General features: G+C 44.8%; 2 protein-coding genes across 10 annotated transcripts in view; one reads left to right on the plus strand and one right to left on the minus strand.

Annotated features, from left to right (window-relative positions):
• Positions 1-24233, minus strand: part of LOC137533369 (tyrosinase-like) — a 127425-nt gene that overhangs the window by 80342 nt on the left and 22850 nt on the right. The window contains exon 4 of one of the 8 annotated variants that reach the window (XM_068254753.1): positions 8541-8596. The exons of the other annotated variants lie outside the window; for them this stretch is intronic. The gene's annotated coding sequence lies outside the window, so the exon portion shown is untranslated. The remainder of the gene's footprint in view (positions 1-8540; positions 8597-24233) is intronic. 8 annotated transcript variants of the gene reach the window in all.
• Positions 11772-24233, plus strand: part of MIA2 (MIA SH3 domain ER export factor 2) — a 92998-nt gene continuing 80536 nt past the window's right edge. The window contains exons 1-4 of one of the 2 annotated variants that reach the window (XM_068254750.1): positions 11772-11965; positions 21843-21976; positions 23271-23357; positions 24057-24195. In XM_068254750.1, coding sequence (XP_068110851.1) covers positions 11830-11965; positions 21843-21976; positions 23271-23357; positions 24057-24195 — 496 coding nt within the window. In that variant the 5' untranslated portion in view covers positions 11772-11829. The remainder of the gene's footprint in view (positions 11966-21842; positions 21977-23270; positions 23358-24056; positions 24196-24233) is intronic. The other variant, XM_068254751.1, reaches the window with a different exon arrangement.

Below are 24233 nucleotides of genomic sequence, written 5' to 3' on the forward strand. Positions count from 1 at the left end.
CCAGGGGGGTCTTAGGTTTAGGCACCAACAGGGGGGTCTTAGGTTTAGGCACCACCAGGGGAGTCTTAGGTTTAGGCACCACCAGGGGGGTCTTAGGTTTAGGCACCACCAGGGGGGTCTTAGGTTTAGGCACCAACAGGGGGGTCTTAGGTTTAGGCACCACCAGGGGGGTCTTAGGTTTAGGCACCACCAGAGGGGTCTTAGGTTTAGGCACCACCAGGGGGGTCTAGGGGTCAGGGATAGGTACAGGAGGGTTCTGTGTGAGAGTAGGCTTAGGTATAGTTTTACTACAATTTTAGTAATAATTACTACTGTTTTACAACACTTATTACGAACGTAGTTATATTTATATCATCGTTATAAAGAATATTTTCAGATTTTATTATAAGAACAAACCATAAATGAAGGTTATTCACAATAATATACAATTATAACAATTAATCATATATTATCGTTATTTTAATAAACGTAATTCTAAGTTTCACTTTTGAAACAGGGAAGATTGAAGTTTTCACAATTGCCGATTTCATAAACATTATTTAATGATTTATAAATTTGTCAAACATTATTTGTAAACGAAATATAGCACACTATTTTTATAAACGCTATTAATGATTAATTGTTAATTAGCGTTTACACCCCGCGCCCTTTTTGTAAGTACGCCTTCCCAACACGTACGTTAAAAAGGGGCGCTGGGAAAAAAGGGCGCGGGGTTTTAAACGATAAGCATGGATAACGTTTAAAATGTATTGTACTGTATTTCGTTTAAAATTAATGTTTTATAAAGTTACAAATCATTAAATAGTGTGCATTAAATCGGCAATTGTAAAAACGTTAATCTTTCGTTTAAATAGTGAAACGTATAATAACGTTTAAAAAAAAAAATTACTAAGTAACCCTCCCTGTACCTACCCCTAACCCCTAGAGCCCCCTGTCGATGCCTAAACCTAAGACCCCCCCTGTTGGTGCCTAAGTAACCCTCCCTGTACCTACCCCTAACCCCTAGACTCCCCTGTTGGTGCCTAAACCTAAGACCCCCCTGTTGGTGCCTAAACCTAAGACCCCCCTGTCGGTGCCTAAACCTAAGACCAACTTTTAGGTTGGTGCCTAAACCTAAGACCCCCCTGTTGGTGCCTAAACCTAAGACCCCCCTGTTGGTGCCTAAACCTAAGACCCCCCTGTGATATAAGCATTAATAAAGTTTCAAAAACATATTGTGCGGTTTTTTCGTTTAAAAATAATGTAAAAAAAATGTTGTACTGTTTTTCGTTTAAAAATAATGTTTGAAAAAATATTGTACTGTTTTTCGTTTAAAAATAATATTAAAAAATGTATAAATCATTAAATAATGTGTAATCATGAGAAGCAGTAATAAAACATTAAGTCTCCGGGCGCCGCTTTTAAAACGTTATTTTTCTCCGGCGCCCTTTTTTCCTATCGGGCGCCCATTAAACGATATTTATTATGGGAGTGAATGGCGGCGCCCGATTTGTCCACTAGCCTCCTGCGCCCTTTTTTACTGTTACCCTTCCCAACACCTCTTATTCATTCAACTCCTGTTATAACCACAAATAAATATCAGCTCAATGCATCGCTCTTGCCTGTCATCAAGTCTTTTATTAACTTTTCAGAGACACTTTAACCAACAGTGCTAAAACAGAGGACTTGTTATTTATTTAAAGAAAAATGTATCTTATCTTTTCTGATGTTTTTCTGCTTATTTTAAAAGGAACAGTAAAGGGTGAAAAAAAGACACCTCACATCTACTTATATTTAAAGAGGAACTGTAGTGAAAATAACGAAATAAATACAATTGCTTTTTTTTTTTTTTTTTTTTTTACAATATTCATTTATAGATTATTTAGTCAGTGTTTGCCCATTGTAAAATCTTTCCTCTCCCTGATTTACATTCTGAAATTTATCACATGGTGGTGACCTCTTTAGTTCTGCCAGGTGATCTGTACGGAATGTTCGTTACAGAGAGTTCTATGTACAGAGGGAGATGCTGCTTGCTTGGAAGTTAGAAACAGCTGTTACTTCCCACAATGCAACAAGGTTCACATATAGCAAACTGTCAGGACCATGGTAATGACATCACACGGTGGGAGGGGTTTCACCACAATATCAGCCATACAGACCTCCCTGATGATCTATACAAGAAAAGGTAAAGATTTCTGGTGGGAAAGGGGGTATCAGCTACTGATTGGGATGAAGTTTAATCCTTGTTAAAGTTCCTCTGTCAAGTTAAATAAAGAGGTCGTTAATTATCTCTTGTATTTTCCTACAGATGTTGCTGGAAAATAAATATGGCTTCATATGACGTCCCAAGTTAGAACATTTTTTTATTATAATGTTATTTTTTCTGTTGTGAGCAAGAAGACTACAAACAGCCAATGGGATTCAGTGTTGTTCGCTGAGTGTTAGCAGTTAAAGGACAATTGAAGTGAGAGTGATATGGAAGCTGCCATATTTATTTCCTTGTAAACAATACCAGTTGCCTGGCAGCCCTGCTGCTCTATTTGGCTGCAGTAGTGTCTGAATCACACCAGAAACAAGCATGCAGCTAATCTTGTCAGATCTGACAATAATGTCAGAAACACCTGATCTGCTGCATGCTTGTTCAGGGGTTATGGCTGAAAGTATTTGAGGCAGAGGATCAGCAGGATAGCCAGGCAACTAGTATTGTTTAAAGGAGAACTGTAGTGGGAGGTATATGGAGGCTGCCATATTTATTTCCTTTTAAGCAATACCAGTTGCCTGGCAGCCCTGCTGAACCTCTGTCTCTAATACTTTTAGCCATAGCCCCTAAACAAGCATGTAGCAGATCAGGTGTTTCTGACATTATTGTCAGATCTGACAAGATTAGCTGCATGCTTGTTTCTGGTGTGATTCAGACATCACTGCAGGCAAATAGATCAGGGCTGCCAGGCAACTGGTATTACTTAAAAGGAAATCGATATTGCAGCCTCCATATACCTCTCACTACAGTTGTCCTTTAAAGAGACTCTGAAGTCTCATTAAAATCAAGTTTTTATATAAAAAATGTCTTTAACATGATTGCCCTAAGTAAAACGCCGCATCCCTGCAGCTCAAATCTAACTAAATCCCCCCAAACTCCCCCTCGGAAAATCCACGACTTTCTTGGTCGTGAAGTTTGCTGCCCTGTGCGCTTCCGTGAGAGGCAGAGCTTTCAGCTGCAGCTCTGCCTCCATGCGAGTCTATCAGCGCGTATCTCCGCCTCTTCCCCGCCCCCTTTCACTGAAGGAAGACTGAGAGGGGTGGGGAGAGGCGGAGATATGCACTGATAGAAGCGTGGTGAGGCAGAGCTGCAGCTGAAAGCTCTGCCTCTACAGGAAGAGCTCCCCATAGTGTGCCCCGGGGAGTTTGGGGGATTTAGTTACATTTCAGCCGAGGGGATGCAGCGTTTTAGTTAGGGCAATCATGTTAAAGACATTTTTAATATGAAAACTTGATTTTAATGAGACTTCAGAGTCTCTTTAAGGCTAGTTACACACCAAGACGTTGCGTTAGGTGCTACGTTAAGGTCGCATAACGTGCACCTAACGCAAGGCCTGGTGCTCTTCGATGTGGACGTCAGAGTGAGCCGCGTTGTGCAGCTCACTCTGGCGTCCGTGATGCGTATTCTTGGACGCATGCGGCATCACGTGGTCCCGCCGGCCAATCGCCGCACAGAGCGGCCGCACCAGGAAGTAAACACTGTACGTCACTGAGTGCAATGAATATTAATTAGCCATGTGCCTGGCCGCTCTCCGCTCCTCCCCAACCTGACTGAGCATGTGCAAGCAGTCTAACGCGGCTTAAGCCGCTGTAACGCTGTAGCATGCTGCACTTTCGGCAGAACGTGCAGCGTTACATGTAACCCAACGTGGGCAGTGTGAACAGCCCACTTGTGTTACATTGCTGTGCGTTGGGGGAGCATTACAGGCTGCACTAACGTGCGCCTGTAACGTCTTAGTGTGTAAGCAGCCTAAAAGGAAAAAAATATGGCAGCCTCTGCTACAGAATGCAGCATCACCACTTCCCAATAGCTTTTCTGATAAGATAGTGCAGTGATGATGTCATGAGGATATTCGGACATTCAAGCCTGTTTCAAGGCATCTGCAAATTTTATTGATTAACCACTTCAGTACCAGCACCCTCTGCCCCCTTAAAGAGAACCATAGATGAAGCACCCTCTTGTATTTTACCTTATAAATCAGTGGGAACATGACAGTAAACACCTAATCTGCTCTTTGTTTCATTGTTCTCTGTGTAATCTGACTGTTATCACCTCTGATAAGAATCCCCGACTGAGCACTCAGTCTAGCTTTGCTATGGAAAGATTATAGCTGAGTCTGTCTTCTCTGGTGTCTTTTCAAGCCCAAGCCTGCCCCCTTTTGGCTCTGCTATAATGACTCAGCTATAATTATTCCCTGCAAAGCCAGACTGAATGCTCAGTCTGGGATTCTTATCACAGCTGGTAACAGACACTTTATGCAGTGAGGATGAAACAGAGAGCATGGTAAGTGTTTTCTCTAATGTTCCCACTGATATATAAGGTAAAATACATGAGGGTGCTTCGTCTCTGGTTCACTTTAAGGACCAGTGGGTGCTGCTACAGTAAACTGCCGCTTCCCGACGAATCGCCGCTAAAATCCGCCGCTCCCACCGGTCACGCCGCTCTGTCCCCACCGCAGGCTGCTCTCTCTGCCGTCTCTATGACGGAAGAGCGCTGTGCGTCGGTCAGGAGCCGCTGTCATTGGTTCCTGACCCTGTCACTCCATGTGAGCCAACGGGAACGGCTTACAGTAATGACAGGGCCAGGAGCCGATGAAAACTGTTCCTGCCCGGCTCACAGTGCTCTGCCGTCATAGAGGTGGCAGGGCAAGCAAATTTGGGCGGGGAGAAAGCGTCGAGAGCGGCGGGAACGGCAGGGACGCGCGGTGAATGGGACGTAGAGTTTACGTCCAGTCTGAACCGCAGCGCCCCCTGCCCGCCGTAGAATCGCACTGCGTCGGTCCGCAGGTAGTTAAAGTGAGTTCAGTCAGATAAGGGTCTTCCCCCCCTCCCCTCCCCCTTAGTGTGTCCTTCTTGATCTTGCAACTCCAGCTATGTCACCCTTCTCATGGACTATTTCAGACTTGATTTGCTGGGTCTCTGTAAAATCACATGATTGTGTATCTGACCTCCTGTTTGCATGGATAACCTTGTGCTATGTTGTATAACCGTGTGCTACCTCTCTCTGTCACCCCTTGTTTACACTCTATGTATCCCTAATATGTATTGCACACCGCTGCTTAATATGTTGGTGCTTTATAAATACAATAAATAATAATAAAGGAGCAAGGAGATTAGCTTCAGCAAATCACTGCATCGGGTATTTCACTTTTAAAGTGACTCCGAGCTCATAAAAAAAATGAAAGTTGTCCCCGCTCCGGAATGGCTGACAGGCCGCAGCCCGGGCGACACTCGGTAGAGTGTCGGGCTGCAGCTTCCGCGTATGACGCGGATTATGTCACACGCCGGCCGCCTCGCGTCATCACGGCAGCCGGCATGAAAGTACTGCACATGCGCGCTTTAATGCCGAGTGTCGCCCGGGCTGCGGCCTGTCAGCCATTCCGGAGCGGGGCCTAGGAGAGGAGCCAGGACGCCGGCGTGGGACCTCCCGACCAGCACTGGGCTGGAGAAAGCCCCAGGTGAGTACAACTTTCTTTTTTTGGGTGAGCTCGGAGTTCCTTTAAAAGCAACAAATATTTACATGCAATTACTAAGAAAAAGTAAAATGTATAAAGATAATATGAGTAGTGAATCTGCAATGCCTGTAGAGGATAGAGAAGCTGCTGGCTGCAGATGATTCCTCCCAGAATGCCCCCTGTGCCGGGAGACACTATTAGCTCCCATCATGCTGCCAAGAAATAGTCTTTCCCCGGGAGCCCCACTTAATCCTCCTGCATTAGGCATGAGAGCAGCTACTGGGGAAGAGTCAGCCGAAGGCAGTGAGATAGCCTCAGGCCTCTTTCATATGGGCTGCAGACAGGCAGAGGATTTACCACCTGTCAGCTGCTCTTGAGCACCAGCCGGGTGATTGTTCATACTCAGCATCAGCGCCGGACAGGTGCCCCCCTCCCCCATAGAGTCAGACCTGAGAGTGTCCGCATGTTGCAGTCCTCTGACACCCTGCAACCCCCCCGCATCTCAGTGCTTGGCAGGTGTGGCGTTACAACCAATATGGCTGCATTTAAAAGACCACTAAAGTTTCACAAATTTAAATATATGTAAACACATACAAATAAGAAGTATTTTCCTTTTGGATTAAAATGAGCCATAAATGACTTTTCTCCTATGTTGCTGTCACTTACCTTAGGTAATAGAAATCTGACATTACCGACAGGTTTTGGACTCGCCCAACTCTCCATAGGGGATTGTCAGCCTGGCCTTTATTCTTTATAAAGACACTCCTTGAAAATAATTTAAACAAAGATGCTGGCCAGCTTCCCTGCTCGCTGCACACTTTAGGCAGATGAACGGAGCAACTGCCATTCACTAAGTGCTTTTGAAAAAAATAAAGAAAACCCTCAGAATCCCCCATGAAGAGATGGGCTAGTCCAAAACCTATCGGTAATGTCAGATTTCTAATATCTACTGTAAGTGACAGCAACATAGGAGAAAAGTAATTTATGGCTCATTTTACTCTGAAAGAAATGTACTTCTTATTTGTATGTGGTTACATGTTTTTTGCATTTTACAGTTTTCATGATAGTGTTCCTTTAAATTGCACCCGAATTGCACTGGCGGGTGGCAAATGGGACACTGAACTTCTCAGCAAGAGAAGAGGCCGCAGATAGATTTAAAGTGTACCCGAGAGGACACGAGACATGATGAGATAGACACGTGTATATACAGTGGCAAGAACACAGGCACTTATTCTGTGCTCCTTTTCTTTTTCCCTGCCCGAAAGTGTTGATATTCAGCTATGAAATACAGTTTTTCTCCTGCGGGGCTCACTGATAACAAATTACAGCTACAAAACACTCTCCTAAGCAGATAACTGGGCTTCTGACTGCAAGGGAAAGATAAAAAGTTCAATAGTTCATGTATTTTCACTCTAGGACTCTGGAGACACTGCAGAGACAATAAAACATTAACCACTTTACCACCAGCGGTGCGTGTATCTACGCTCCTTTTATCATCCTTTCCCCACCAGGAGCGTAGATACAAGCGCTGACCGCACTCCCGCTCGCTCGTGCGCGCGCTCCCGCGCTCGTGCATGCCGCCGCTCGCTCGTCTGGAGATCAATGAACGGGAAAAACTGTTCCGTTCGTTGATCTAAGCCCCCCAGCAATGATCAACTGCTTCTATGAGAAGTTGCGCGATCATTGTGAAAAAAACAAAGTTTCCCAGCCTCACTGAACTTCCTGTAAGCGTACTTCCTATGCTTACAGGTCGCAATTACAAAAAATTACTGTGGCCATCTTGTGGCCAAAAAGTAAAACTACAGTCAAAAACATTTTTCATATACAAATACATTCTTTTACATTATAAATTAACTCATTAACCCCCACACTCCCCATTTTTTTTTTTTTTTTGTAATAAAAAGAAAAAAAATTACAATAAAAAAAAAACATAAATAGTTACCTTAGGGACTAAACTTTTTAAATATTTATGTCAAGAGGGTACAACACTGTTACTTTATAAACTATGGGCTTGTAATTAGGGATGGACGCAAAACTGAAAAAAATTCACCTTTATTTTTAAATAAAATATTGGGGCCAAACATTGTGATAGGGACATCATTTAAATGGTGTAATAACCAGGACAAACGGGCAAATAAATTTCATGGATTTTAATTACAGTAGCATGCATTATTTCAAAACTATAATGGCCGAAAACTGAAAAATAATGATTTTTTTCCCACATTTTTTTCTATTTTCCCATTAAAACACATTTAGAATAAAATAATTGTTGGCATAATGTCCCACCTAAAGAAAGCCGAATTTGTGGCGAAAGAAACAAGATATAGTTCATTTCATTGCGATAAGTAATGATAAAGTTATAGAAGAATGAATGGAAGGAGAGCTAAAAGGTGAAAATTGCTCTGGTGCTCCAGGGGTAAAACCCCTCAGTGGTGAAGTGGATAAATCTGATTTGTAAATGTTTATGCAAAAATAAAACCTTGAAATATCTAAAAAAAAGGTCGTTTTTAGGAGTAGGAGGACAGATCCAATTGTTTATCTCATTAGTTTATTTTCATCTTGGGTTCACTTTAATTCAATTGAAACTAAAAACAGAACAAATAATCTGTGTGTTATTTTATGTGCTTATTTAATTGAATTAATATTGTGTGGTCCCTTCAGCAGCGCTGTCCATATAATATAATGTGTACATTGCTTAGACCAGTTGGCTGAAAGCTTCTCCTCATCTTGTTCCAGGAACACCCTATACCTTTCTCCTTCCTCAGCTCAGATGTTCCCTCCCCTCACTGCCTTCCCAAACAAGCCCTGTGATTGGATAGTTCATCAGCGCTCACAGTTCGCACACACCTCCTCTCTGCACTCCGCTGGCTGCATGGAATGATTTGCCTCCGGTCGTGTCACAGCTATTCCGGATGTACAGATGGTGGGGGAGAGGGGGAGGGATGATCAATGAGATGTTAATAAAGCTGCATACATTTACATATCATTTGCATACTATTAACACCATCTAAGAATTATTAGCATTTACCTGCATTTCTGCCATTCTGACATTTTGAATGTTGTGTTTGCATAACTTTAAAACAATTAAAACTTATCCGAACTGATCGTTTTGATTGGATCTTGGCAGTCTTTCTCTGTTTTGCTATTTTGACTGTCTTTATTCATTTTTTTCTTCCTTTTTTTGTTTCACAACAGCTGTTTTCTTTGGCATCATCATCTTTCTGACTCCTGGAAAAGCAGTACTTTGTCTCCACCTGGTGGCAGATGTGGTTTACAGTTTGTGACCGCTAAATGATGATAATTTAACCTTTGCAGTGCTTGAAGCCTAATCAGATGTGTGCTGGCCAATTTTTTTTTCCGTATATATTCTATAGTATATTATTTTAAATTAACAATACATAAAATAATGTTTAAGAAAATGTTGCAAAATGAACATGGGGAATACTTGTTTCAACAGTTCATAGATCCTCATATCCTCCTTAAAGCGGAGGATATTTTTTTATTGTCACCATAAAAATCAAATTTCAACAGCAACTGGTCAGAGTGTATTAAGTGATAAAGATGCTAATCCTGCATTCAAAACTTTTAAAACCTTTTCAGCTGTTATGGTTTGGAGTTATCACATATCTTAGGAGCACTGGCCCTTTAATTGCCATTGCCAAACAGTTGCATGCTGGGAGGGTCTTTCTATCTATAATATATTCCTCCTCTTCCCTTTATTTCCCCTCCTTCTAATGACATAAGACAGTGCACTTCCTAGTATAGACCTCGGTGGGAGTGTCTGAAGACTCTGGGAGGAGGGCGGGTAACGATCGAATACACAATTAGCAAGAGGAGAAAAAAGAGTGAGGGAGGAAATGATGTCAGGAGGTCAAAGGTATCCAAGATGGAATATGATTCCCTGCTTTATCCTTTATTAAATTCACAGGAATCATAATATGGACAGTACAATACATCTGTTATGTAAGTAGAACTAGTATTTATCTACTTATATATATATATATGTGTGTTTTTTTTATTTCTAAGATAGCATGGGTGTCACTTGTTCTTTAATGCAGAACTTCCTTTCTGCTCTAAAAGATAAGCAACAGCTTAAAACTGAAAATTCAAAATAAGCATACACAAGTCATACTTACCTTCCACGTAGTCTACTCCTCAGTGCCTTTCTCCTCTCCCGCGTCCTGTTTGTCTACTGTGATCAATGGAATTTTCCGTCCTCCATTTTGAAAATGGCCATTACCCATAACAGCTTTCTGGTCAGCACACAGTTAAACTGTAACATCGCCCACTTGAGCCATAGGGAAACATGGACATTACCTGCTACATCAGTTTTCCTCTCAGCTATAACTGACAGCAACTGATATTTTACTGACAGCAACTGATATATTTCAGATCTGACAAAATGTTGTCAGAACTGGAAGGGATTATTGTCAGAAGAAAATGGTGAGCTTCTGAGAGGAACTGATGGCAAGGTAACTATGTAATGTTCATTTGAAGTTAATTCATGTGTTTATTTTAAATATTTTTACTCAGTACATGTTCTCTTTAATAACTTTTAGGCTACGTTCACAGCGGGACGTTGCGGAGCTGCGTTATAAACTCTTATAACACAGCTCACTGCACTGCAATGCTAATCGTATGGGACGTTCACAGTGCGACCTCAGGGTTGCATGGTAACGTGTAGCGTTATGGTAACTCACTGCTGCAGTATGTTACCTCTAAACACACACGTTACCAGGTACAGGGAAGCATAGTTTTCATTGCCTGTATGCTTCACTGTATCTACTGTATGTGACGGTAATGCAGCGTTCATGTGCGTTACCACTTTTTTTTACGTTGCATTGCAATGCTGTGTTGTGACTTTAACGTCGTATTACAACGCAACATTCCACTATGAATAAGCCTGTAGTCACGCCGTGCCTACCTTGCCTTGTGCCCCTTAGACTGTGACAGGCTCCAAGCAAGTGCTTCTGTTGCCTGGTCGATAATCCGACCCTGGCTGTAAGAAACTGGAGGGAAAACGTATGCCTAGAGCTGCAAAGTTTCACCTGTGAAGTTTAATACCCCACATTAAGGGACTACTTTCACGAAAAATGTTAAAATTAAAGATTCATGTGTATACATACTGTAGGTATCCAGGTATCAGTGCCCCCAGTATAGGTAGCCAGGTATCGTTGCCATCAGTATAGGAAGCCAGGTATAGGTGCCACTAGTACAGGTAGCCAGTATAGTTGCCCACAGTATAGGTAGCAAGTATAGCTGCCCACAGTATAGGTTAGCCAGGTAGGTGGCTCCAGTATAGGTAGCCAACCTGTCCCCCCCCCCCTTCCTCCCCGGCCATTGCTCATTTACCTTCTGAGCAGCGGCGCCCCCTCCAGGATAGTCCCAGACCCCTCACTACTACCACAATAGACCTCAAATCAGCAGCGACCCGCAGCCCCGCACTGAAGGGAGGAGAGTATCTCTCATAGTGGCGCATTACAGGAAGTACTTACTTTCTGTATATGCGCTGTTACCAGGGCAACCGCTCTCATCCCTTCAGTGTTATTGTCCTGGAGAAGGTGTCCGCCACACAGAAGGTAAATGAGTGGCAGGAAGGTCGCTGCCTGATGCACGACGCTCAGGTGGTGTCAGGGGCGGACCGGGCCTGAACACAGTACAAACATGCCGCCCCTGTAATCTCTGCACCTGATGCAAGTGTTTCACCTTGCTTCATGACAGAACCGGTCCTGTCTGCACCTGCTACAGACATTAGTGTGCATGTGCAAACATCGTAACACCAGCCACACAACGGGTGCACTGTAATAGTGCATAGATTTTTCATTGCAGTGCACCATTCTGCGTTATCAATGTTTATAACGCGCAACTATAACGTCCCACTGTGAACTTGTAATCTGTGAAGCCTACATTTTCTGCTGTTTATTTGCTGAAAGGTGCAATGCTGCTGTGTGCTGCCCCCTGTCAGCTGTCTGCTCTGTGCATTGCTTGTTATATGGGCCCAATGGTGTTGTGACAGATCTCGCTGCACTCAGGACTCTGATTAGACGGGTTAGTTAAACATTAATCTGCCTTCTGCTCGCGGCCTTGCTCTCTGTCCTCAGATGAGCAGCAGACATGGAGTAACTGCGGGGCCCACATGACCGGGAACACCACCGATCTCAGCTGCACCATGATCGGCAGGATCGCTGTTCTGATGGTGCTCCTCACCGCACAGCTCCACGGCCAGAAGATTCTCTCCAGCAAGAAAAGGTGTGGGGACCCCATCTGTGAGAGTAAGTGCCCGGCCTGCCTCCTAACTCTTCCAGTATCCACATTAAAGTGAGCTCGAGGTGAAAGTGATATGGAGGCGGCCATATTTATTTCCTTTTAAACAATACCAGTTGCCTGGCAGCCCTGCTGGTCTATTCGGCTGCAGTAGTGTCTGAATAACACCAGAAACAAGCATGCAGCTAATCCCTTCAGATCTGACAATAATGTCAGAAACACCTGATATGCTGCATGCTTGTTCAGGGACTATGGCTAACAGTATTAGAGGCGGAGGATCAGCAGGACAGCCAGGCAACTGGTATTGCTTAAAAGGAAATAAATATGGCAACCTCCATATCACTCTCACCTCGGGTTCACTTTAAAATCAGCCACCAGGGACCCTTTCCTGCTGAACTCTGCTGTGTGGTCAGATCCTGTCAGGAGAGCCTGTCTGCAGGGATACGTGTCTGTAAATACAGCTGGGGGAAGGGGAGGACGTCCATGGGACAGGGTGGCTCCTGCATATGGGACTTCTGTCATTAGGGGGCTGCACATGGCAGCTGCAAGAGTGGGGGAAGGGGTCAGGTGATTCCTTGATGCACATAGGAACATGGGATAGATGCCTCCCCACTTCATGAATTAAAGGGAAACTGAAGTGAGAGGGCTATGGAGGCTGCCATATTTATTTCCTGTTAAGCAATACCAGTTGTCCTGCTGATCCTCTGCCTCTAATACTTTTAGGGCTCGTTTCCACTAGTGCGGTGCGAATCCCTGGGATTCCACCGCTGACGAAATCGCATGCGGATGCGATTCCGCGTGCGTTTTTTGCCGCGAATTCGCATGCGATTTCGCATAGGCAGGGTCTATGCGAATTTAACCATGTCACTGCCTGACTCAATTTGTATTACTTTTCATGGAAAAAACGCATGCGATTTCCCTATTAAATACATGGGCTGCGATTCGCCTGCATTCCTCACGCAGGCGAATTCTGCAGGCCCTACCGTGCAGAAAAATCCTGCACAGAAAAACGCACGAAAACAATGACAAGTGGAAACAGTCCCATCCACTTTCATTGCCTATGCGAATTCGCATGCAGGCCACGCATGCGAATTCGCCCTAGTGGAAACGGGCCCTTAGCCATAGCCCCTGAACAAGCATGCAGCAGATCAGGTGTTTCTGACATTATTGTAAGATCTGACAAAATTAGCTGCATCCTTGTTTCTGGTGTGATTCAGACACTACTGCAGCCAAATAGATCAGCAGGGCTGCCAGGCAACTGGTATTGTTTAGAAGGAAATAAATATGTCTCCATATACCCCTCACTTCAGGTTCCCTTTAAGAAAGAGGAACACCTTTGAGACACACCCCAATCACACCTCTAACCACACCCCCGTCACACCCCTCATCACACCCCCACCACACTTCTCATCACACACCGCACAAAGAATGAGGCCTCCTTTCCACGGACTGTTTGTAGGCAGTGAAATGCCTCTCAAACTCTCACAACTGCTCACTGCTCCCTGGTAACTGCTTGTTGCTGCCTGGTAACTGCTCACTGCAGCCTGGCAACTGCTTGCTGAGCACACAGCTCGGGGTAAGGAGACCTAAAGCTGTCCACTAACGGTTCAATTTCTAGCGAAAAATCGTTTGGTTGTAAATAATCTCAGTTGATGGGCACAATCGATAATGTACGATTATAAAAAAAAATCGTCCGATTGAATTTTCGTCGAACCAAAATTTGGATTTTCTTGTTGGTCATGATAGATAGGAAGCAATGACTGGTTAGATGATGGTGTAGTGAACGATTTTTTATCCAATCAGAATTTCTGATCTCTCGAATGGTTTTTCGCTACAAATTGGACCGTTAGAAGCCACCTTTAGGCCTCTTTGCCACGAACTGTTGAACTGTGTGCTCATCAAGCAGTTGCCAGGCAGCGGTGAGCAGTTACCAGGCAGCAGTGAGCAGTTACCAGGCAGCAGTGAGCAGTTACCAGGCAGCAGCAAGCAGTTGTGAGAGTTTGAGAGGCATTTCACTGCCTATCAACAGCCTGTGGAACAGAGGCCTTAGGCCTCTTTTCCACGAACTGTTGAGCTGTGTGCTCATCAAGCAGTTGCCAGGCAGCAGTGAGCAGTTACCAGGCAGCAGCAAGCAGTTGCCAGGCAGCAGCGAGCAGTTGCCAGGCAGCAGCGAGCAGTTGCCAGGCAGCAGCGAGCAGTTGCCAGGCAGCAGCGAGCAGTTACCAGGCAGCAGCGAGCAGTTACCAGGCAGCAGCGAGCAGTTACCAGGCAGCAGCGAGCAGTTGCCAGGCAGCAGCGAGCAGTTGCCAGGCAGCAGCGAGCAGTTGCCAGGCAGCAGCGAGCAGTTGCCAGGCAGCAGCGAGCAGTTGCCAGGCAGCAGCGAGCAGTTGCCAGGCAGCAGCGAGCAGTTGCCAGGCAGCAGCGAGCAGTTGCCAGGCAGCAGCGAGCAGTTGCCAGGCAGCAGCGAGCAGTTGCCAGGCAGCAGCGAGCAGTTGCCAGGCAGCAGCGAGCAGTTGCCAGGCAGCAGCGAGCAGTTACCAGGCAGCAGCGAGCAGTTGCCAGGCAGCAGCAAGCAGTTGTGAACGTTTGAGAGGCATTTCACTGCCTGTAAACAGTTTGTGGAAAAGAGGCCTATTGAGCAAAATATGTTGTTGTGCTTTTTTTTTTGTTTGTTTGTTTTTTATTACAAACTGGTCCCTACAATCATCATTAGTTTTTCTTGCTATTAACATTTGAACATAAGAAATATATAACTTCAAAGTGGCACTTAAGTCAGAACTTCCTCTCTGCTCTAACAGGTTATCCACAGCACGATAGCTTTTATGGAAAAAAATATTCAAACCCTGAAGTTTTATTTGGTTTTACTTTTACAAGGCGCACCTACCTCAGAGTTCAGTGTACTGAGAGCTTCCTCAGCAGAGCTCTCCTGCGGTCTATTCACAGCCGCTGATAAGAACTGGTTGTATGATATATAATTATATAATCATATAAAAAGCTCTGGAAATAGGCGTATAAATACAGATACTAGTAGTAGTACTTAGGTGCTGGGGTGTACAATCTATAAAGTACAACTACAGGAAGCAAGACTGTACAGACATAATAAATCCATAGTGAAGTATAAGATACTTATTAAAGGGGCACTACAGCGAAAAACTGTAAAATTTAAAATATGTGCAAACATATACAAATAAGAAGTAAGTTTCTTCCAGAGTAAAATGAGCCATAAATTACTTTTCTCCTATAATGCTGTCACTTACAGTAGGTAGTAGAAATCTGACAGAAGTGACAGGTTTTGGACTAGTCCATCTCTTCATGGGGGATTCTCAGCAAGGCTTTTATTCTTTATAAAGATATTCCCTAAAAAGGATTAAAACAATGATGCTGGCCAGCTTCTCTGCACCCTACACATTTTTTGGGGGCAGTTGGACAGAGCAACTGCCATTCATTAAGTGCTTTTGAAAATAACCATATCCCTGAGAATCCCCTATAAAAAGATGGACTAGTCCAAAACCTGTCACTTCTGTCAGATTACTACTACCTACTGTAAGTGACAGCAACATAGGAGAAAAGTAATTTATGGCTCATTTTACTCTGGAAAAAATGTACTTCTTAATTGTATATGATTGCACATATTTAAAATGTTACAGTTTTTTGCTGTAGTTCCCCTTTAAGTGATCAATAATAAAGTGCTGACAGACAGTGCATAAACATTCACAAGTCTGATAAATCAGCAATCCTCAAAAATTCTGTTTAGCCACAACAGTTATGCTACGTACACACTTGTGACTATGGTCATTACTAACAGCAGCTTAAAGAGAGTCTGAAGCGAGAATAAATCTTGCTTCAGACCTCATAGACAGCAGGGGCATGTGTGTCCCTGCTAAAACGCCGCTGTCCCGCGGCTAAACGGGGGTCCCTTCACCCCCAAATCCCCTCCGTAAAGCGGGGGAGCGCTTCCGCATTGGGGCAGGGCTAACCGCCTCAGCCCTGCCCCACGCGCGTCTGTCAGCGCGTATCTCCGCCTCTCCCCCGCCCCTCTCAGTCTTCCTTCACTGAGAGGGGCGGGGGAGAGGCGGCGATGCGCGTCTGATAGACGCGACTGGAGGCAGGGCTGCAGCCGTTAGCCCTGCCTCCAGGAAGGGAAGATTTAGGACCAAGACTACGACCAAGTCTTGCGGGGGTGGGTTTGGGGGTGAAGGGACCCCCGTTTAGCGGCGCGATAGCGGCGGTTTAGCAGGGGCACACATGTCCCTGCTAACTATGAGCTCTGAAGCGAGATTTATTCTCGCTTCAGAGTCTCTTTAAGATTGGTCTGCCGACAATCGGGTAAAGAACTTTATCAAACGATCCTTAAGTACGACGACGAACAAACGATATTGGCACGATGGAAAAATCCAACAGGACGGATCATATTGAATGACAAACATTACAAAACTGAAGTGTGTACAGTTCTCTGCCGAGCACGATCGTTACAAGGGCCAATGCGCCTGCGACCAACTTCCGTACTTCCTGTGTAGAGCGGCCTGTAACGATTGTTACATTATACATTTCTAATAAACTCCGTTTTCAAGTTAACTATTATATATTTTTATCTATTGTAACCTCATGTTTGTGTTGGTTTCTTTTTTTTATATAAATATATACGCAACATTTCCCTCTTATCGTTCTTTTCTGCGAGAACATTCGTTAATATGTGTATGATGATTTCTGTATCCCATCGTTGCATACCAATAGTTCCAATATTGTTCGTCTGGTACTTATCCTTCCTTGCAAACGATCGTTATCGCAGGTGTCTACGTAGCATTAGGGACCTTTTCCACTAGAGCGATTGCGATTGCTGAATCGCAAAATCGCGAATCGTTAGCAATTTTAAAATCGCTACAGTTTGCTAAATAACATAGGAATCGCGGTAGGTAATTTCCACTACCGCGATTCGTTTTTACTAAATCGCAATCGTGCCTCGGAGCGATTATTGCTGCGATTTTGCTATGCTAAGCAGTGCATAGCAAAATCGCAATCGTCGAGTAAAAAAGGACTTTTGCTGAATCACAATCACTAGCATTTAGCGCTAACGCTAGCGATTGCTAGTGGAAAAGGGCCCTTCCAGTGTGAACAGTCCTATAAGCATCCGAATGCTATAGTGTGGTTCAATGAGAATTGAAAAAAACACCATATTACCTGCGCACTCCTTTAGGCCTCTTTCACAGTGCGATGTTAACCACTTCAGCCTTCAGTTGTTTTCACTTTATGCATCCGAGCAATGGTCACCTCCCATTCATTAGCCTATAACTTTATCACTACTTATCACAATGAACTGATCTATATCTTGTTTTTTTCGCCACCATTTAGGTTTTCATTGGGTGGCACATTTTGCTAAGAGCTACCTTACTGTAAATGCATTTTAACAGGAAGAATAAGAAAGAAACGGAAAAAAATCATTATTTCTCAGTTTTCGGCCATTATAGCTTTAAAATAATACATGCCTCCATAATTAAAAACCCACGTATTGTAATTGCCCATCGGTCCCGGTTATTAAACCATTTATGTCCCTATCACAATGTATGGCGCCAATATATTATTTGGAAATAAAGGTGCATTTTTTCAGTTTTGCATCCATCACTCTTTACAAGCTTATAATAAAAAAAAAAAAAAAAAAAAAAAAAAAAGAAGAAATATTTCATCTTTACATAGATATTTAAAAAGTTTAGACCCTTAGGTAAATATTTGTTTTTTTTTATTGTAATGTTTTTTTTTATTATTATTAAACATTTTATTTGGGTATTTTGGGGAGGGTGGGATGTAAATAGTAATTTTTGTAATGTAAATATATGTTTGTTTTTTATTTTTTAATGTAGATGTAGTTTTTGGCCACAAGATGGCAACCTTAGGTTTGTTTACATGACGTCACTCTAAGCGTAACGTATGCTTAGAGGGACGTAGGAGGCAAAAAAAGCTAGGCTTCGGAGAGAAGCTGTCGCTTTTTCTGCGGGGGAGAGGAATCAGTGATCGGGCACCATAGCCCGATTCACTGATTCCCTGGCTAACAAACCGCGGGCCGGGAGCGTGCGTGAACACGCACGATTGGCCGTGGGAGCGCGTTGGAGCGCACATGGCCTCCTGAACGTAGCTTCTACGTCCAGGAGGTGAAAGTCGCATGTTAAAACAACATTTAACGCAGAATAACGCACTGCAATGAAAAATCAATGCGCCGTCCACAGTGCACACGTTGCGTTTGTGTCTAACGCTGCCCGTTAGGTGAAAGTGCTGTATGCTGTACGTTATATATGTTATTAGCTGCGGTGGACTGTTTGCACATGCTCAGCAATGACTTGGAAGCATAGTTTTCATTGCCTGTATGCTCTACTGTATGCGATCATAACGGGGCATTAAGTTGCGTCGCGACTTTTTTGGGGGGCGTTGCGTTGTAATTTGTGTTGCGACTTTAACATCAAAACGCAAAGTCCTACTGTGAAAGAGGCCTAACTGCAGAACGATGCAGCCGCCATAAGAGTTTGGTGTTACACGTGTGTCGCCGGGATACCCAGCTTCCTCAGAGACCACTGTGGGTATACCTGCCGGGGCACAGATCTTGTACGGGTGTACACAGCTTAAAGCGGACCTGAACTCAGAACAACCACTCTGCTCTAAAACATAAGCAACAGCATAATAACCTTTACAGAAAAACATTTCTTTGTTACAGCTGTTACGGATCCTGCAATAAATCTGCAGTGTGTCTACTTCTTGCTTACATGGAAGCAGACATAGGGTTTACATCCCATGTTTACAAATTAGCTGTGCCCGAGGACTGCTGAATTCCTGTGCTGACACAGCTGAGAGATCAAATTGCAGTTGTGATTACTTGACGATGAGGGGGAATTAGGCTAAACTCTATTCTCTCTTTGCTCTTCCGTTATCCGAGTGTCGTCCCCGCGCTGCACATACAGGAAGATCAGAATGAAAGGACGCTGCACTGTTTTCAGTTTTGCATCATTAGTCTCCATTTCATATATAACGCAGCACAATGGAAAGGCCGGGTCGCCGCTGTAAGTAGCGGCGGGACAAATGTCACAGGCTTGTTTACTGATAGCTTTAGATAAAACAAATTCAGTCAGTTATTTATTATTTCAGGTTGTCAGTTTGCTGGAAACACATCCCGAGAAAATCGATCAGGGTTCTTTTCCACTAGGAGACCCAATTGCGCATGCGACCTCGTTTCCTCTATTTTCCACTACCGCGATTGCGGTGTGATCCGTTGGGTGTACGATTGCGGTGCATTCGCACTGCCTATTTCTGATGGGGGAGAAAAAACTTGTAGAGAAAATAGGTTGAATTGCTGAATCGCAGGGAAAATCGCATAGCGACATGATTGCTTGTGATTTTCCTGTGCACCAAAGGAGCGCAAATGCATAAAAAATGCAGCAGGCCAGCGATTACGTTTCAGAGAAAGTCAAACCACAGTAGTGGAACAATAGCACCGCAATTTACATATTAATCGCAGCACTGTAGCAAAACGCGCATGATAACGCGCATGATCCGATTTTCGGATCAAAACGTGCCTAGTAATAAAGTGCCCTTAAGGTGGACCTGAACTCTTGCACAGGACAGATGTAAAGCATAGAGAAATGCACCCTGTATGTATTTAGAGAGTTTAGCCTGTCTAATTCCCTCTTGTCTGTGTCTAATCGCAGCTGTAATTTGATCTCTCAGCTGTGTCATCTGGCTGCCTTGGCAGAGCAGCTAATTTGTAAACACAGGATGTTAACGCTATGTCTGCTTCCATGAAAGCAGGATGTAGACACACTGCAGATTTGTTGCAGGATTTGAATCAGCTGTAACAAAGTAATGTTTTTCTTTAACCACCTCTGGACCGCAGTGTCTACGCCCTGTTTTGATCCTCCAATACCTGTTGGGGCATAGATTCCACCTCACCGCTGCCGCAGGTTCTCGCCGTGATCGCGTCTCTCTCTCCCCGCCGCAGCACACTCCCCCTCCCATCTCTATGGCGGCAGAGCTCTGTAAACCAGCCAGGAGCCGATTTCATTGCCTCCTGACTATGTCATCAATGTAAATAACTCCCATTGGTTTACATTCATCACATGGTCAAGACCCAATTGAAAGCGGCTCCTGATTGGCTCACAGATCTCTGCTGTCATAGAGACGGCAGAGTGGGTGGCCTGAGGCGACGGGTGTGTGGTGTGGACTGCGGTAGCAGCAGGTAAGTGTAGCGATTCCTTGTTATGCGCAGTACCCCGCGGACAACGTGGGCTTGATTGACAGCGGCGCTTCACGCAGGCGCAGTAAGGGCGACCTCGAGGTCGGCCTCTGCACCGTGCGGGGACCCCGGGCCGGTGGCAGAGAGCGAAGCTGTCAGCGTGGGACAGACCGCTGCGAGGGGCTGGAGGAAGCCCCAGGTAAGTAAATCAGATTTCCTATTCTTTGCCTGATGATTCCTCTAAGGGGGCAGAGACTGCTGGTACTGAAGGGGTTAAAGGTTATTATGCTGTTGCTTATCTTTTAGATGAAAGAGGAAGCTGAGTTCAGGTCCACTTTAAACTATTAGCTACCATGTTTTATTAAATCTAAAAAGGTATATTTATGAAGGCATTGCATATCCTTTTCTTCAGTTGATGACAATCGTTTTTTGTCCATTTTATTTTAACCGTAGCAAAAACATAGAGCATGACATTTGGGTCAAAAGTTAAACTTTCTATGTTACATATGTTATGATTACAAAGAGTTTGATATTTAAAAAGAACCTGTCAGTATTACAAAGTTAAGTGGAAGAGGAGGAGTTGCATTGCATCTTGTGATACTAAAGTGTGCTACAGAGAAAGTGAACTGTCATCTGATCAAGATACAGAGTCAGGGCCTGTTTCCACTACACGCAGATTCTGCATGCAGAAAACTGACTCCAATGAATGTCTATGGGCCTGTTTCCACTGAACGCAATTTTTCTGATGCAGATTTCCCATAGGCATTCATTGGAGTCAGTTTTCTGCATGCAGAATCTGCGTGTAGTGGAAACAGGCATTAACCTACTTGGGTTACAAGTTTTACATCCACTCTAATTCAGAGCTTATTCAGCCTTAAAGTCAAAGTGCACCTAAAGAGAGTTCTATTGTAGGAAGGTGGTGTTGATCATATAGAGGGATGCATCGGACACTTTATATTTAATTTCCTTTATCTTTATTTTGCTTTAACCCTTTTTGATTATTTGATTTATATTTTTTTTTTTTTTGGGGGGGGGGGATCCCAATCCAGAGGGGAGGTATTAAGAGTAAAGTGTATTGAGTACTACAAATACAACCTAAAGTGTCTGAAAGATCTTGGAGCAAGGTGAATGTCCTGATTAGAACGACCAACGAACTGTAACTATTCAGTACCATATAGCGAACTGTCATGAGTTTCCTCCCAGGTTTTGCTGAGCAATATAGCTTGGACTTGGTTGCAAGGAACTGAGAACTGATTAGGTATTGGACTGAAGTCCAGTAGACTCAGTAGACCAGCCCTTTCCCCAGCCCACACCCAACATCGGTACTGTGAATTGTAAATGCTGTAAAGTGGTTGATTGTTGTATAAGAAGACCTATTGTAGCTCACTATAATTTCTCTGTAACTAACCGTTTCCTTCTGCAGGTTTTACCAGTGCACCGTTTGTGAAGACTAGATATTGTGTATTTTTGACCTTTGATGTGCAAGGGAGGAGTGTTTTGACATTGAAGTGTTTTGGCTGATAACAACTGCCGTGACCACTGTTCGGTTGCGGAAAAATATTTTGATAATTTCATCTGAGTGAGTGTCTGGTGGATTCCACTCAGCCGGAGCCTACTGCAAGTGGTTTCATATGGGTTACAGCGGTAACTCATGTCCGGTGTTTGTCTTCCAGGTGTGATGATCAGAGCTTCGGCCAAGCAAGATTACTCTGGGCCCGACTGCAGATTCCTCAGCTTCAGGACCGGAGAGGAAATTAATGTGAATTATAAGCTGACAGGAGAGCGGGAGGACCTGTGGCAAGGCAGTGTAAGTGTGCTGTCATTTTATTATCAGTAGCCAGTAGTAGCTGAAACTTGGGCCCTTTTTCCACGGAAGGTTTTCACTAGCACGAGTGATCATAGCCGCCGCAGAATCACACTGCTAGCTTATTGCGCAGGCGTGGCTAGGCCTGGATTTACATCACAGGAGCCTATAGGCACATATGCCCTGGCACCCTAGACTCCGCCCTCCATGCATGCAGGCCTGGATTTACCTCACAGGAGCCTATAGGCACAGATGTCCTGGCACCCTAGACTCCACCCACCATGAACCCCAGGCCCGGATTTACATCACTGGAGCCTATAGGCACAGATGTCCTGGCACCCTAGACTCCGCCCTCGATGAACCCCAGGCCCGGATTTACCTCACAGGTGCCTATAGGCACAGATGTCCTGCACCCTAGACTCCGCCCTCCATGATCCCCAGGCCCAGATTTACATCACAGGAGCCTAGAGGCACAGATGTCCTGGCACCCTAGACTCCGCCCACCATGAACCCCAGGCCCGGATTTACATCACTGAAGCCTATAGGCACAGATGTCCTGGCACCCTAGACTCCGCCCTCCATGAACCCCAGGCACGGATTTACCTCACAGGAGCCTATAGGCACAGATGTCCTGGCACCCTAGACTCCACCCACCATGAACCTATAAACCCCCACCAAACCAAACTGCAAGTGTGCTGGCTGTCCCAGCTGTCCTTCTCCCTTACTTCCCCTGCCTGTCATAGGTAGCTACAGGTGCCCCATAGTATTAGGTAGCCAGAGGTACCCTCAGTATTAAGTAGCTAGAGGTGTCCCTGACTGAAGGGAGAATCCCAAAAGCAGGGTGAGTAAACTGTCATTTACACTCTCATCAGGACTCTGCATAGGGCAAGAGGGAGGGAAGCGTTCAGGGAGGGTAGTGAGCCGCCTTTCCTTCATCAGGCGCCTGTAGGCATGTGCCTACAGTGCCTCATGGTAAATCCGATCCTGGGCGTGGCCATCCTCATGCAGGCACAGCCTGGCCACACACTTGACTGAAGACGAAAGTGGCCCCGATCAGATTACCGACAATCCCATGTCGGTAGTATTTGGGGAGTCAGCACTCGGTGATCGGGGACCGGAGGACAGTGAGGGTAGCCTCACCAGGATCCAGAGGCTTCCTTCTCCTTAGGTAAGTATTTAATTTTGTACCTGAGGCTCAGTTACACTTTAATACTAATTTCTGTATACCTGTGCATGTTACAGAGATGATTGTACACTGTCCTGCCGGTAATCTGTGGGAATGTTTGGTCTGTTACAGACGGGGAAAGCATATGGCTTCTTTCCCAAGGATGCGGTGGTCATAGAGCAAGTCTACCAGCGGGAGGAGGTGGAGGTTCCAGCACAGGTGAGGATTCTGGGTAATTTGTAAGTTGTGTGATGTGCTTTATTCTATATTAATGTATCAACTAGTCAAACATCGTGCTGCGATAGTCTGGGGATTCAGATGAAATGGGCCGTAGGCAAGACAGCAGTTTTTGTCCACTGCTGATGGTCACCTGGCTTTTTTTAGTAAGATTTGATGGGGGCTAGCATTCACTAGGCCCCTAGACTATCACCATGCCCTAGGCATGCCTAGTATGCCTTGAGGATAATACGGCTCTGGCCACATGACATTAAAGAGAACCCGAGGTGTGTTTGTCAAATCTTAATAGGACACAGAGGCATGTCCTGTGTACAATGACCTGCCTCTGTGTCCTCCTATTGTGCCTTCAGCCTGCCCTCCCCCCTCCCCCCCCCCCCCCCCCCCCGCCCAACTCTGCTGTCTCCCCTTAAAAAAGCGGCAGGCTAGCGACAATCTGCTTGTCGCTAGCCTGCTATTTGCCTGTGCTTGTCACTCATGCCCGCTCCCGAGCCTCCTGTATTGCACGGCTCCCCCACCTGTGTGCCTTCCCTCCCCACCTCCGTAAGCTTCCTCCAATCGGAAGCTAAGCCGCGACCCAGGAAGTACTTCCTGGGTCGTGCCTTAGCTTCCGATTGGAGGAAGCTAAGCCACAATGAGGGATGGTTCAACCTCTAAACATATACTGTATATGTTTCATTCCAGGAAATTGATTTTGTGTGCTTGGATGGAGGAGAATATGTTTTTGAGAATGAAGACAGCGTTCTGCATAAGTCCAGGGACGCTGAAGAAGAGTTCCTGCTTTCTGCAGAAGGGAAAAGGAGAGAGCAGCGCACATTGCAAGGTATTTCCACCGAGCGCAATCCTGGCAGGTGACACTAA

Source organism: Hyperolius riggenbachi, chromosome 9 (assembly GCF_040937935.1).
Source record: "Hyperolius riggenbachi isolate aHypRig1 chromosome 9, aHypRig1.pri, whole genome shotgun sequence".
NCBI lineage: Eukaryota > Metazoa > Chordata > Amphibia > Anura > Hyperoliidae > Hyperolius > Hyperolius riggenbachi.